The following is a 14892-nucleotide window of genomic DNA, read 5'->3' on the forward strand; positions in this document are numbered from 1 at the left end:
AATGCGGGGCTCGATCCCAGGACCCCGGGATCATGACCCGAGCCGAAGGCAGACGCTTAACGACTGAGCCACCCAGACGTCCCCAGCAGCTGAGTTGTAAGTGGACCGGAGAGTGCCATCTGGGTGGGAGTTGGCTTCCACCAAATCCTGACTGTCGCCCGAGGCAAAGGCCTTCCAGGAAGGCCCCAGAAGTCCACACGTGGCAGGCCCTGCCAGCTGTTTCCATGAGCTTCAAGAATCCAGGCTCCCCACCCAGAGCCCCCAAGGTGTGGCCAAAGGTTAATGGGCTCCCAAGGGAGGGCCGGAGGGCCCATCAGACCAGCCGGATACCAGATATAAAGACCGGTCCGATCAGCCAGGTACCAGAGGACAAGGAGAGACTGACTCCGTCCCACTCAGACCGTGCTGCTGTGAGTAGCCATAGAAGGGGGGGGGTGTTCCACATGAGCCCCAGGGCAGAACAATGGTGTGAGCAGAGCCAGCCCAGTCCAGAGATCTCGCCTGTGTCCCCCCTGCCACCTTCTAATATTTCGCTAGGCTTCGGACTGAAAGCACTGAGCCGATTTCCAGAGTAGCGGGTTAAAGCCACACACAGTGTGAGCAAAAGCAGGACTGCCCTGAGGTACGGGAGCTGGAGGGAGGAGAGGGTGGGTACGATTCCTGGCAAAAGAGAGGCTGTCTGGGGTGCGTGGTGCCCTTGACTGCAGGCCAGAAACCCAAGCCAGAGCTCAGCGTGGACACAGGACCCCACGTGGCATGGAGGCTTCGCCCTGGAAAGTTAACGGTAAAGCTGGTCCCTAGGGAGATTGCGTGACGAGGCCAGACTCACCAGGGCCGGGGCTACTGTGGGAGGGGAGGGAGGAGATAGGCACCCCCTCATCCAGAGCTGATGGCTTGAAGGCTGGAGCCCCATCCCTGGAGATGGAAAAGGCAAGTCAGTATCTCATCACACAGTGAAAAGCTCTCCCACTCCGAGCTCCCAGGAACACAAATGAATGTAGGTGACATGCCAACTGCCAGTTGGATCAAGAAAATGAGCAGCAATTGGATTTTGCCTTTTTTTATTTAAAGTTTTTATTGATTCTTACGGAGGGAATTAAATGAGAACACCAGAATGAAAAGGGCTCTGTAGCATCTCCGTGAAGGAAATGGGACGCCATAAATGTGACACATCCATCTCCACTGGGAGGAAAGTTGGGGCCCCACAGACTCCATAGGGAAAGGATAGGAACAGAGAGGGAGAATAGTGATTGGGAGCCCTCCATCCCCACCCATCCTCTGGTCTGCTCCAGATGCTCCCGCGGTCCCGGACAGGGACTCGGCTTCCCCAGAGGTGGCCTTCAGTGGGTGGGCAGTCTTCTGACCCTACTAGGAATTTGCTGGCATGTAGCTGGCATAGGAGGCTTTGGCTGTGTGGGCTCTCACATTCTTTCTCATGGAGTGTTAGCCAGATGGAGAGAGAAAGTAGGATGGGGACAGGAGGATCAAAAGAAGGCAGAGGGAGTGTCCAGCTTAGTAGAGGTGGCTTCAGATGACTGAGGAGAAGGGTCCTGGAGGAGAGGCAGGATGCAAGCCCACAGCCTTGAACAACTCTCTCCAGAGGGGTAATTGGGGTGGGACCTGCAGAGAAGCTTGGAGGCCAGTCCAGGGCAGGACCCTCTCCTGCCAACAGAATCCAGGCTGCCCTAGGGCTGTGGGAGCCCCGAGCTGACTCCCCGAAGCTCTTTATCTACAATCCTATAATCACCCCCACACCCCCTGCCCCAGAGGCTGCCCCTGATCTCCTCTCCTTGCTCTGGGGCCTGGCCCCTGCTCTCAGCAGTCCACTCAACACAGGAATGTTGGGGCCCAGATAGCATTCCGCAGGCTGCCCCCTGCCATGCCCTTCTCCACCTTCTGTGGGCACGGGGCCAAGCAGCAGGCCTCAGAAGCCAGCCTTCCAGCCTCCACCACCTTTGAATGAGTCTCCTCACCTGTCTAGGTCTCCTCCCCTCCCCAGATTGCACCTGCTCCCAGGTGAGTGTGCAGATCGTGTGGGAGAGGGCTTGGAAGGGGGCACCGTGCACCAGGGTAAGGAATCAACTGAGGCTGGCGCCCTCCCCCAACCCCTGCCACAGGACCACGCGGACCCAGCCCAGAGTCTGCCCAACTGAGCCCATTTCTTAAGCCTTCGCTCTCCTGGGGGCACCACGCCCACCTGTTTCCTGGCAAGTGTCTGCGGCCCCCCTTCCTGCCACCAATCCAGACACACCCACTTCCTGGGACCCAGGAGGCACCACGCATGCAAGCAGGCACCCCCAGCATTCACGGCATTCTGCAGGGGGGTGGGGGTTGCAGGGAACGGATGTGCTCCCTGTTGTTTCTAGACGACCAACAGGCAGCTAACTGGAGCTCAGGAGAGTCTCGTTCCAGAGTTCTAGAGCCAGTGCTGGCCCCCAGAGGGGTGGAAACCCCACTCCTAGCCCTTGGATGCTGTTCCCTGCTGAAATTTTCCATTTAGCTCTGCCTCCTTCTGGGCAGAGAGTTCCAGCCCCTTCCTCTCCAGACCCAGGGTCTTTGCCTGGTGCTCTCAGGGAGAGCTGGGGTCATCTGGGCCTTGGCCCATCCCTTTTTTTTTTTTTTTTTTTAAAGATTTTATTTATTTTTTTTGACAGAGAGAGACATAGCGAGAGCAGGAACACAAGCAGGGGGGTGGGAGAGGGAGAAGCAGGCTTCCCGCCGAGCAGGGAGCCCGATGTGGGACTCGATCCCAGGACCCTGGGATCATGACCTGAGCCGAAGGCAGACGCTTAACGACTGAGCCACCCAGGCGCCCTGGCCCATCCCTTTGGTCATCCTCATCAGCTCAGGGAGGAGGGAGGGCTCAATGGGGGCACAATTCTGTTGATAATCTAGTCTTTCTTCTGAGACATGGGGTCTTCCCCACTTTATAAGCCCCGCTGGCCCTGGAAGACCTCAGCTGTAACAAAGAGGGGGGCTCACATGTGGAATGCTTCTCCCCCAGCGTGTGGCAGGGGCTGGGCCGCCTCTCCCAACTGCTCGCTCACCACCCCCCACCCCTGGCCCTGCGACAGAGAAGGGGCTCTGAGCTCCTCTGGTCAAGCCCCCACCCGGCCCATGTCAGGAGAGGCTAAGCGGCTTGCTCAAGGTCATAGCTACAGGCAGGGTGTGCACCCTAAACCTGACGACGAGAGCTTCTTGTCGCTGTCCAGCTCCAGGATGGTGTCCCGGAAGGCTGTGGCGGTTCTGCTGGTGGTGCACGTGGCTGCCATGCTGGCCTCCCAGACAGAAGCCTTCGTTCCCATCTTCACCCACAGCGAGCTCCAGAAGATTCGGGTAGGAAACCCCCCCGGCTGCCCGCCTCGCCCGTGTGGCCCAACTGACGCAGAGCCCTGCTCAGCACTCAGGTGGCCCTCGTCTCTCTAAGGCACAAGTGTCCCTTTGGTGAGCCCACGTTTAATCAGCTATGCCAGCCCCACTGAGGACAGCACGAAGGACCGGGACCCAAGCTAACCCCAGACTCCAGGTGTCTCCCTGCCACCTTCACTCCTCCCTAGCACCACTCAAAAGTCCCTTTTCCCGCCCCTGCCTGTCCTTCAGAGGAGATTTTCAATTAACAAGCCAATAAATATTTGCTGAGCATCTCTGCAGTACAAAGGGCCACCCTGGGTGAGAGGCCAGGCATATAAGGAGATCTAAGAACCTCCACCTTTAAGGAGCTGGCTCAGGAGCCAAGATACAAACACATGAAAAATTCACTAACAATAGAAAACAAGGGCGCTCTCAGAGGCAGGACATGATTAATTGCCCAGCAAGTGATGCTGATGGTAAGTGCTAAGTTCAGAGGAGGGAGAGGTCTCCGCGGGCTGGTGCATGTCGGCAGCCAACAGGGAAAGGGTGAGAGCAGAGCTGGGGGTCTTCAGAGAGAAGGAGGGGAACTCGGTGGGCCCAGAGTGGGAAAGAAGATGCTGCCCCATGGAGTGCTGGCCAGAGCCTCCTCCTCTTGAGAACCCAGAAGAAAACCAGTCAGTCTTTTTTTTTTTTTAAATCTTTTTTTTTTTTTAACGATTTTTTATTTATTTGACAGAGAAAGACACAGCGAGAGAGGGAACACAAGCAGGGGGAGAGGGAGAAGCAGGCTCCCTGCAGAGCAGGGAGCCCGATGTGGGGCTTGATCCCAGGACCCTGGGATCATGACCTGAGCCGAAGGCAGACGCTTAACGACTGAGCCACCCAGGTGCCCCGAAAACCAGTCAGTCTTAACAGAACTCAGGCGGCGGGGCCTCCAGAAAAGTGGACTGCCAGACCTGGTTCCCCTGCCTTCTACTTTAGATGTCAAGGGGTTCTGAGTATCTTGTGCAGATAGTTGATTCTCTCTAACCTGAGGTGATGAAGAGACGGGACTTTAGCGTCCCACCTGTCTGAGACCAAGGCTCCACTAGGGACAAATCCACGAATCAGTTCTCTGGGAGGTTGCGTGGCCCCTGGACCTACATGTTCTCCGGGGCAGGCTGCCACAGACCCAGTGAGCAGAGGCAAGTCTGGCCCCAGCCCCCCTTCATGGAAATGTGGAGGGGATGAGGCAGGCTCCCTAAACACACTTCCTCCACCACCAGCTTCCTCCCCAGAGGAGACAGCCCATTGTTCTAGAATCACCACGTCTCAGGCAAGGCCCAGAGCTGAATCCCAACGGTGCCATTAGAGAAACCAAAGGAATGAGGTGCGTCTGATCTCAGTGCCCTGGGACCCGGCAAACAGGACACCACGTAAGATTTGGGGCAGAAAGAGTCAAACTCAGTAGAACATAAACTAGCAAAATGGCAACCAAAGGACACTTTGCATTAATCCACTCAGTGGTTTTGCTCCTCATAATTGCCAGGCACCAGGATTTTTATGAAGAAGCTGCAATCTCCTTCCTCCATAATTCATCTCCTTGTCTCGCCTCTTATAAATCATCTCCCAGGGACTCCTGTTTCTGGGCCACCCTATGGTGCCCTCGCAGGCTAGGCTGTCTTGCCACCCTTTTTATGGGCTCTCTGCTAAGAAAAACACATTTTCACACTTAATATGCATGAAGGGCAGCCATTATTTTCAGCATTTTAACTTAATTAACAGTAACAACCTGGGTGCGGTGTTGGAACGACAAAGGAATGGATTCTTCTGCAAGTTAACCTGTTGGTGGACAACTCGGAAGCCTTTCGTGGCCATCGCATTTCCGGGACTCCTTGTTGTAGAGGGACCAGGGGAGAAGGAATTCTTTTGGCCTGTGGGAAGCTCAGGCCACTTAGCACCCTGGACAGAGACAGGCAAGTGCCATCTGGGCAGTTGAGAAACGGGGGTTTTGTTCGATTTTGTGCTCTGCCCTTAGGAAAAGGAGCGCAATAGAGGTCAAAAGAAGTCCCTGGTTTTACAGAAGAGGTCTGAGGAAGTGGGGCCTCTGGACCCTTTGGAGCCCACAGAGGAAGAAGAAAACCAAGTTATCAAGGTGAGCAGACAGGGTGACAATACAGAGAAACCTAGTCGGGGGGCGGGGAGAGGCTCCCCCAGCCAGCCACAGATTGTGCTAGGATACAGCAGCGAACCAGATATTCAGGCAACAAGCCCCATCCTAGGAGAAAGGGAGACAGACACCAACAATGAGACAATAAACCATTTCAGGCACCAAATAAGGAGGGAGGATAGAGAATGATGGGGGCACTGCTTTGGCTGGAGGAGGGCTCAGGGAAGGCCTCTCAGAGGAGGCAACATTTATTTGATTTGAAACCAGAATGATGAGAAGGAGCCTCTCATGCGAAGAGCTAGAGCGAGAACATTCCAGAAGGAAAAGTAAGTGCAAAGGCCTTGCTCAGGAAGCACATGGTAGGTGTGAGGCCCTCAAGGCCAGGGCGCACCGGGAGAGGACAAGAGGTTGGCAGGGCCTGGTGGTCCAGGCAAGATGTCTAGAAGGTCACTGGGGGTTCAAAGCAGGGAAGTGACCTGATCCGACTTAGGAAGATCTGAGCAGCACAAGTGGAGGCAGGAGACCAGTCCGGAGGCAGCTGCAGTCTCAGGGGGCAGGTGATGAGGGTGCCGGTTCCTCCCCCAGCAAGGACAACCACAGTGTCAAAACCCCCAGGTCAATGCTGGGTGAGGATGTGCAGACGTCGTGGCGGGAGCCAGCCTTGAGCTTATCCAGGGCAGCTCTTTAATTTCACAGACTCATTTATCCAGGCAGTAAGTACTTACTGAGCCCTAAGTGTGGAGCACGGTTCTGGGCCCTGGGGATAGAGTGGTGAACAAAACAGATAAATCCTCTGAGCTCATGGAGCTCACACTCCAGCGGGGAGCCAGTAATGAGATACCAGAAGGACCAGCAACAGACTACAAATAGGATGAATAAACAACCTTCATAGTGTGGCCAGTAGTGACAGGTGCCATGGAGGAAAATAAGACAGAGAGTGGAGATGGATGAGTTGCAATTTAAATAGAGTGGTCAGAGCAGGCTTCATGAGTACATGGTATTAGCACGGAGACCTGGAGCAGTGAGGCACTGAACCACAAAGATGTCTGGGGAAAGAGCATTCCAAACAGCAGGAGACGTCAGTGCAAAGGCCCTGAGGCGGGAGTAGACCTGGTGCATTCTGGGAACAGTGAGGAGGCTGGAGTGGTTGGGGCAGAGGGAGTCAGAGAGAAAGTGGGAGGTGAGCCCAGACCGTGGACTCTGTAGGCTATTGTTTGGACTCTGCTTCCACTCTGCTGAGATGGGAGCCACTGGGGGCTTTGGAGCAGAGGAGGGACATGATCAGATTTACATTTTAAAAGAGTCTCCCCAGGGGCGCCTGGGTGGCTCAGTCCGTTAAGCATCTGACTCTTGATCTCAGCTCAGGTCTTGATCTCAGGGCCATGAGTTCAAGCCCCATGTTCAGGCCAGAGGACCTAGAAGGATAGGTTCGCCACTCATGGAGATGCTGAAGCCTCTGGTTGGCTGTAGGATGGCAGGAGGAAGGTCAGGAGGTCAGACAGGACCTGTGAACCGTAAGATGCCTGGTGGGCGATCAGATGGAGGTGTTGCCCAGGCGGGCAGATATAGATGACTGGCCTTCAGGAGAGCTTAGGGCTGGAGGCATCCATGTGGGAAGCATCAGCGATTAGCTGGAATTTCAAGCCAGGACCGGGTGAGATCCTGGACGGGGTGCGTGTGGATGGAGAAGAAAGGGGGTCCCGGGACCGAGCGGGGGACACTTCCCTGGGAAGGGGAGTGGGGGGGAGGAGACTGATAGGTAGAGAGGGTGAGGGCCTTGCCAGGGTGATACAGCAGTCTGAGCAACACTGAGCTGGACTCCAGGCCTCCCGCCTCCGCTGGACACCTGCCATGGTTCCTCCCACCCCCTCGGGTGGCCGCAGCACGCTGTCCAGAGACAGGGAGCTCAGTCATGGCCCAGAGAGGGACCTCGGGGTTAGGGGAGTGTGCCTTCCCTTCCCACTCCTTGGGCTCCCCAGGAGGAGCTGGGAGTGACTGGTTCAGCTGGCAAAGGGGAGCTTGCCCGGAACTGCCCACTACCTGCACCCCGGGCAGTGTAAGGCACGTGTTGCAGCCTGTGGAACATCTCAGGGAGGCTGTTCCTTCTCCCTAGAACAGGCTATACGGGTCAGGAGGTCCTTTCCAGATCATTCCCTCCAGCCTCTTCATTTTAAGGCGAGGACACTGATGCGTAGAGAAAGGCATAGCACAAGCAAGGGGATGGCGAGGGCGGGGCTGGAGGCCGGAACCCACAGCAACCAGACCCGACCGGGGCCCTTCAGGCAGCCCCAGTCCATTTCCCAGCCAGGGAGCCCCTGGGACTCCTCCATCACAGCTCTCCAGACAGGCAGGGAGTCTCGGCTGGCATGTGAACCAAGACCACTGAACCAGGGAGCTCTGGGGGTGACGGCAAGATCAGTCAGTACCTCCACCCCACCCCCCCGCCGGCTCAGCCACAACAACCTCTCTTGGTGACGAACCTCCGGATGGCTCCTCTGGGGTCTTGCCTGTGTTCCCACAGTACCAGAGAAAGTCTCGTCTGGTGGCACAGACCTTGGGAGTCAGGCCCCCTGGGTGTCACACCTTCTCCCTCTACTACTTAGTACCTGTGTGGCTTTGAGCAAGTTACTCTACCTCCTTGTCCTCAGGTTCCTCATCTGCAAAATGGGCACACCACTAGTCTCTACCTCATAGGGTTATTAAGAGGCTTCATACACATAAAGCGTTTGGAATGATGCCCCGCTCTAAGGCTCCAGGTGCCAGCTAGCCTTATTCAGGAGGAGGGGGAGGGAGAGTTTCCTGCCACAGGAAAAGCCGGGGGTTTCCTGCTGACCCCTCCCCTCCTGTCGCAGCTTCCCCACCAGGGGAGGTTTGTTGATTCTCCTCCCGGCAAGTCTTGGGTGATTTCCAGGATCCAGTCCCCTGGCTTGAGTTGGGGGGGGAGCTGCCAGAATTCCCTGGCCGGCCCTGGAAGGCCAGAGGCTCCCGGAGGACTGATCGGGAAGAATGGGGCCGCCGCAGAGCTGTGTGGCTCCTGGCAGTCCCTCCTGCCACCTATAAGGCACCCAGGGGTTAATGGCGCTCTCCGTGTCTTTTCCTTCTTGTTAACTCTGCCTTATTTCATAGCTGACTGCTCCTGTGGAAATTGGAATGAAGATGAACTCCAGGCAGCTGGAAAAGTACCAGGCCGCCCTGGAAGGGCTGCTGAGTGAGGCGCTGCTGTCCACCCAGAACGGTAAGGGGAGGCGGGCGCCTCTGCGGCTGGGGCCTGGCCTCATCCACCCCGTGTTCATATTACAGGAGCGCATCTGAGAGCCGTTTGCGGACAGCGATTTGTTTTGCCGCTTTGCACTTGAGAACATGAAGCTGTCTTCTCGGGAAAGGGTGCCCCTGTCTCTGAGGGGAGCCTCATCACAGAGGCTCTGACAGCTACTGGGGACCACAGAGGCCCAATTCCCCAGCCAGGGGCATCTCAAGGCCCTGCCCCGATGGCTCAGGCCCCTGTCCCGAACACCCTCCTGGCAGAAGAGGCCACAGCAACACACCCACCCCTCCCCCTGCTCCAGATACATTCATTCCCTCCCCAAACACCACCAGGCTGGGCGGTTCCTCTGAAGGGAACTCTGGAACCTTCTGGTCCCAAAAGTCTGCATTTTCTTCATCTGTTCTACAAATCCAAGTGCTGAGCTCCACTTGGCCTTGCCCGGTTCAAGGTCTGCCCAAGTAACTTGTGCAAAGCTAGGACTTGTCTGACAAACAGCCACTAATTACTTCTCATAGTCCCCAGGAGGAGAAGAGAGAGGCGGGGAGGAAGTGTTCGGGTTGGAAGAACCAGAGGTTAAATGACTCGCCCCAGGCTACAGAGAAAGCTAGAGGCAGAGCTTCCAGATGCCTGGCCAACCCTCCCCCTGGGGGTGCCCCCTCCTCCCTGCGTCCACAGGCAGGTTTAGAAGTCCGTTTCATAAGTGGACCTGCTGATGTTCCTGAGCTGCAAAGTCCCTCTGCTTTTCCCCAGCAGATGAGTGACAGCCCGCTCCAGGTAGAAGGTGGACGAAAACCGGGAGCCCCCCTCCCACCCGAGGAAGGCCCTGAAATCTGCATGCCCCACAGCCGGGCTCTGAAGGAAAATGCTCTCTCCCAGGCAAGCCCCCCCTCCAGCAAATAAAGCAGGAAATCTACAGAAACGACTCTTTTATTTAATATTTTAATTTTTAAAGGTCAAACTCAGGGCATTCCATAAAGGGGGAAAAGAAATAAAGCTCAGAGGGAATTGGCCATAAATGGTGGTATGTACAGGAGCAAAACGTGTGCCTTTGATAAATTCCACGTTCAAATATGAAGTCAGACCCACGGAACTGGAAGATTTGTGCCACTGAGGAAAGATGGCACTTTCTGGCCACACACCAGTCAGTGGCAGAGCAAGGACTAGAATTCCGGTCTCCTGAAGCCCGGTCTACTTTCTGTTTATTGGCAAGCTCGAGGTCTAATGGGCCAGAGAGTTGTAAGACTTCCGCACTCACCCCCTTGCTGAGTAACTTCCAGCTAGCCCTTTCACCTCAATGAGCCTTTGCAAACACAAGGTGGTAATATGTACCTTGAGTTCGGGGGGGACAGGCACCAGCAAATCACTATTATTATTATCATCTTGTGACCACACGCTCCAGCATCTGCAGCAAAATTCCACAGCCAACCCACTTATTTCTGCCTTCTAACCAAAACTCGTTGGGAAATTTCATTCTAATTTAATTTTGCATTAATGAATGTTCATTTATTTATCAACCAGGGCCTTATAGGAACCACAGCTCCCTCTAGCCATAGGTTACCAGCAATTTGACATGCTGCCTCTTCGGCATTTCCACCCACCCCAACCATTGCGGGAGCTTAGCCACGGATTGTAGTTAGCGGAACAAGACGAGCCCAACCCTTAGAAAGGACGTTCCTTTGGGGTGCTCCGAGTGCTCCTGAGGGACACCCGAACCTTCCAAGGGACCCAGACCCTTCATGCCGCACAGTCACACAATTTCCCATGCACGTATTGATCAGCCCAAGCGCAGCTGCAGGTTCCCGGGAAATGCTGCCAAGACACCCTGTAATGAATGGAGAGAGGGCTGCACAGCAGGGGTGGAAAAGGAGGAAGAACAGCGGGAAAGTCTACAAAGCATGCGGTTGGGAAGAACTGGATCCAAGACCCCTCCTCGCCCTTTGGAGCTCCGCCGTGCCATTCACGCCATTCCCCAGAACCCACTCCAAAAAGCAGACAAGCAAAATGCTCACTGTCTCTTTCTGGGCGGAAAACACAGCTTTTGTGTCTTTTCCTCACTCTCTGCTCAGATCTGTGGATACAGTGAGACTACCTTCCCCCATCACCAGAGGGGGGCGCTCACCTTACCCCCCCAAGGTCCCAGACTCCCCGCACCCCACCCCATGCCCACCACCCGGCTGGAGAATTTTCCTTAAGATCCTGGGGTTAGAGAGCAGCGTTGAAATAGGTACGAAGAAGGAAATGAGACCCCTAGGTGATTGTGCCCCAGGCGGTCTGCATTTCTGAAAATGGGAATTGGTTCCACAGCCACAGCACCTAGGTGGCAGGAGGGTGCTGGTCGTTCTGCAGAACAGCCCTGTTCAAAGCTCAGTGCTGCGCCCGGTTGTCCCTGACCCTCACCCAGTGGCCTCTGATGTGCTTCTCAGTAATGAGCCGCAACAGGGACCCAGCCGCCACCTGCATGTGTATGCACAGTGCCCCAGCCGCCTGGTTAGATGTGTCGGCTCCTTTCTTCTCTCCTTTTCCTCCTGCCGCTGTTCAATTTCTCACAATCGGCTCAAATAATTCTTTTTCTCCAACGAGTTCCTCCAGTTTCCAGGACAGCAGACTCGATTGCTTCTTACAAGACATGCAGAGCCCTGGAAGAAATTAAAACTGGGGGCGGGGGGCGGGGGGCGGATAGTGTGAGCTGAGCTGAGACAAAAATGACCATATTTTCACAAAAGAGAAGGAAAGAGAGATCCACTCTTGGTTAAAGGTATCCACGGCCAGGACCGGGACCCAGCCAGGATCGGAGAGGGGAAAGTGCCCAGAGGAACCAGTCAGGTGAGGACAGCGAATCTTCCTCACATCTTACTGAGGTTTATCCAGCGAAATCGGCAAGAATCTGTCCAGAAAACTGGCAATTAGAGAGTTACAGATTACCCCTCTTCGTTTGGAATGTACTTTATACTTAACAGGACCGCGGGTAATTATTGGGCAACCTGAACCTCGCTTCACAAGATGGAGATGATGAGGTATTTTCTCGGTAACCACATCGGTATGATTTTATAATTACTGAGCTACGTGGATTTGCCATGAAATTGAATAGTTAAAAGCAAAGAGTAATTGCCTGATATCTGTACTCTGTAATTTAGTATAATCTAATCATGGACAAAGCCCAAAAGAAAATGTTCTGAAAGCATTACATTTTTCTTCATACACAATTCGTTATTGACATCAGGGAATGTATTCCGTGCCTCTAAAGGAACTCTTACCCACAGATATCAAAGTGTGGCCGAAAGAATGAGAGTTTTGTTACATTTTCAGCCGATTGTGAAAAGCAGACAACCTAACTGCCCATTATACCTGTTCTGGCATTTCTCTGTGACTCTATTTGCCCCCTCATTGACCTGGAGGGATGAAAGGTAGCTCTCCTGTTCCCCGGGGCACTGAGATAAGCCAGCCAGAAGCTGGGCCGTGCTAGGACCGTTCTAGTCAAAACCTGAGCCTAGATGGCAACCACTTTGTCCCCCACTTTTCAACCACACTCTCCCAGGGCCCCACCATCCCACAGCGTGACACCACCCACGATGTGGTTCCAAGGAAGCCCAGAGAGATGCACGAGGCTGGCGAGGGGGTGGATCAAGGACGAGGCCACAGTCCCCCAGCATCTCTAACGACCTGATAAATGTGTGCAGGGCTTTTTGCAGGAGGAGAAGGAGAATGGAACCCACTAAAAGATTTATGGTTGTTGTTATTATAAGGCTCTGCTGAGACAGAGGTCAGCAGGACGGCAGGCAGCGTGGCGGCCCTCTGGGAATCCAGAGCCTCCTTCTAGAGGCCCCTCACCTCTGCTAAATGTGTGGATGTGGTTACTAAGTAGATTTGGACACTGGAGCTTGTTTTTCCTCTTCTACCTTTAATAAATCAGCAAGACCACCCGCAGTCTAAGCTGCTCACCTTAAAAAAAAAAAACCTACAAGAAAGTGAGGAGAAAGCGGGCGGGGGGGGGGGGAGGCACGCAGGGCAGCCACTGACTTTGCAATATTGCCCTTTGCTTTAAAATATGCATTCCCATACTCGACACAGGAGGCAAACTCGGAGAATGCGAGGAGCCTCAGGGGCAGCTCCCAGCGTGAGGCAGTGTCACAGAGGGGCCCCATGGCTGAGCCCGCGGTGGGGAAGACACGAGGGGCAGGGAAGAAAGTGGAGGGGTGCTCATGCGGAGGAACAGGAGCAGCAACAGGCAAGTAAAGGTGTCTTGGCAGACAGTGTGGATGGAGGGCCTTGGAGGAGTTATCAATCCACCGAAGGGGCACGACTGGAACAGACTGGAACAGGGAGCTCCGGAGGAAAATGCAAAGGCCCCAGACCTGAGAGGGACGATTGACTTGTGAGGGTTTTTCTGATTGACTTTTCTCAATCCGATGGGGAGGCTTCTTCCCAGGGGGAGCAGGCGTCACGGGGGAGCACTGACTGGCAAACACGCTTCAAGGGGTGGCGCATGAGCCCAAAGGCCCGCTGGACCCAGCGAGACGAATCCAACCACTGCTAGAAGCCCGTGGAGGCAGAGGGTGGACCACAGGGGGGCAGAAAGCCACAGCTGCCAGCACGATGGGTTCCAGGCTAGAGGGAAGACAACAGGCTTGGCGGGTGGGGCTCACTGGGCCCTAGGTAGATGTAACAGCACCAGCGGCCCCAAACACAGGCAGGCTGACAAAGCCCACGCTGGGGACCACTGCGGGGGGCGGCTCCAGTTCAGGACATATTTTTAAATCGCCCTGGGATCCATTGTGGTGAAACAGACCGTAACTCTGCGAAATGCCAGAACGTTCACTTTGTTTAAGCGTCAGATTCAAGCCCTCTTAGAATACACGGGGCCAGTATTGATGCCGAAAGGCTCATTCCTTATATATTGAACTGCACAGCTGCAAGGAGTTGCACAAATGTTACCAACTCATTTGTCATGCAAACAGTGCTTCAGAAAGAAATAAAATACTATTATGTGGTATATGTGTTAGGCAATCACTATATCAAATTCATGGCATTCCGCGCAAACACAGGCAGAGAAAAGGAAAAACAACACTTGGTGAGAAAAATTGCACCACATGGGAACAGCTAAGCTGGGGGATATGGGGAGGCTAACAATGGAAGCCTGACTGAGCCGAGGCTCTCATTTTCCCAGCAATTGCGGCCAGGGTAGGAATACTCCGGTGGTACAGCCAGTGGCAAGGATGCAAACCACGGGCAGAGGGGCCTTGCCCACGACCCAGGGAAGGAATAGGGGCAGGCGAGGTGAGGGCTGGGCGATGGGCAGGGACGGGGAGAACTGAGTTAGAGGAGCAGAAGTGACAGAACCTAAGAGGCCCAGGGCAGCCGTAAGTGTTTGGGACAGGGAGTTGAAGAAGGATGTGGAAGGCTTACAAAGACGGGAGGAAGGCGGAAGGGAGACTGTGAGCCATTTGCCACCACTCCCCATGCTTCCCTCAGGGGCTTCTCAGCTAAGAGCCTTCCTATAACCAAATAGGGTGCCCTATGGGAGGTTCTACCTGCCGCTGTGGAGAGAGGGGTTAAGTATAAACACTTAGGAACGTATACCAGGCACTGTTTTGATCCCCTTATACAAATTACCTGTTCTAATCCTCATAGCAACCCTACCAACCGTACTGGCCAGCAGGCTAGAAACGATAATTGGATATGATCACACATCTGAGAGTGGCGCCGTTGGGATTTGGGAGTCGCCAACCTAAATCCGCAAGTGACACAAGACTGTGTCTCGGGGGTCTTCCCCTACCCATCTCCCGTGAAAAATCCCACCATCCAGACCTTTGGGCTCCTCCCAGAAGCCTGTACTGCCCACTCAAGCCCAAGGGCACTTGGCTCTTCTGCCCCCTCGATGCAAGTGGCATCAGCCTGGGGCACGGCCTACATCCCCTCCGAGCCCCACCTCAGAGTGAACTCCTAGGAAAACACAGAGGCCTGCCGCCCTCGACCCGAAGTCGGACGGGGTCTCAGAACATGCCCGGCGTCTAGCCCACGACCCAGAGCCCCTCCCCAAGCACAGACGGAGGCACAGGATCCCATCGCCCCATTCTCCGAAACGGCTTGTCTTTCACCGTTAAGCAATTCATCCACTAAATCAACACTT

At 54.8% G+C, this 14892-nt stretch overlaps 1 protein-coding gene across 1 annotated transcript; it reads left to right on the forward strand.

The window, feature by feature from the left end:
* The first annotated feature begins 3183 nt into the window (after positions 1–3183).
* MLN (motilin) lies at positions 3184–8831 on the forward strand. Its single transcript, XM_036115193.2, has 3 exons — positions 3184–3336; positions 5369–5485; positions 8627–8831. The coding sequence occupies exons 1-3, from the start codon at positions 3220–3222 to the stop codon at positions 8810–8812; spliced, it is 420 nt and encodes a 139-aa protein (XP_035971086.1). The 5' UTR covers positions 3184–3219; the 3' UTR covers positions 8813–8831.
* The last annotated feature ends 6061 nt before the right edge of the window (positions 8832–14892 follow it).

The sequence above is a fragment of the Halichoerus grypus genome, chromosome 9 (genome assembly GCF_964656455.1).
Source record: "Halichoerus grypus chromosome 9, mHalGry1.hap1.1, whole genome shotgun sequence".
NCBI lineage: Eukaryota > Metazoa > Chordata > Mammalia > Carnivora > Phocidae > Halichoerus > Halichoerus grypus.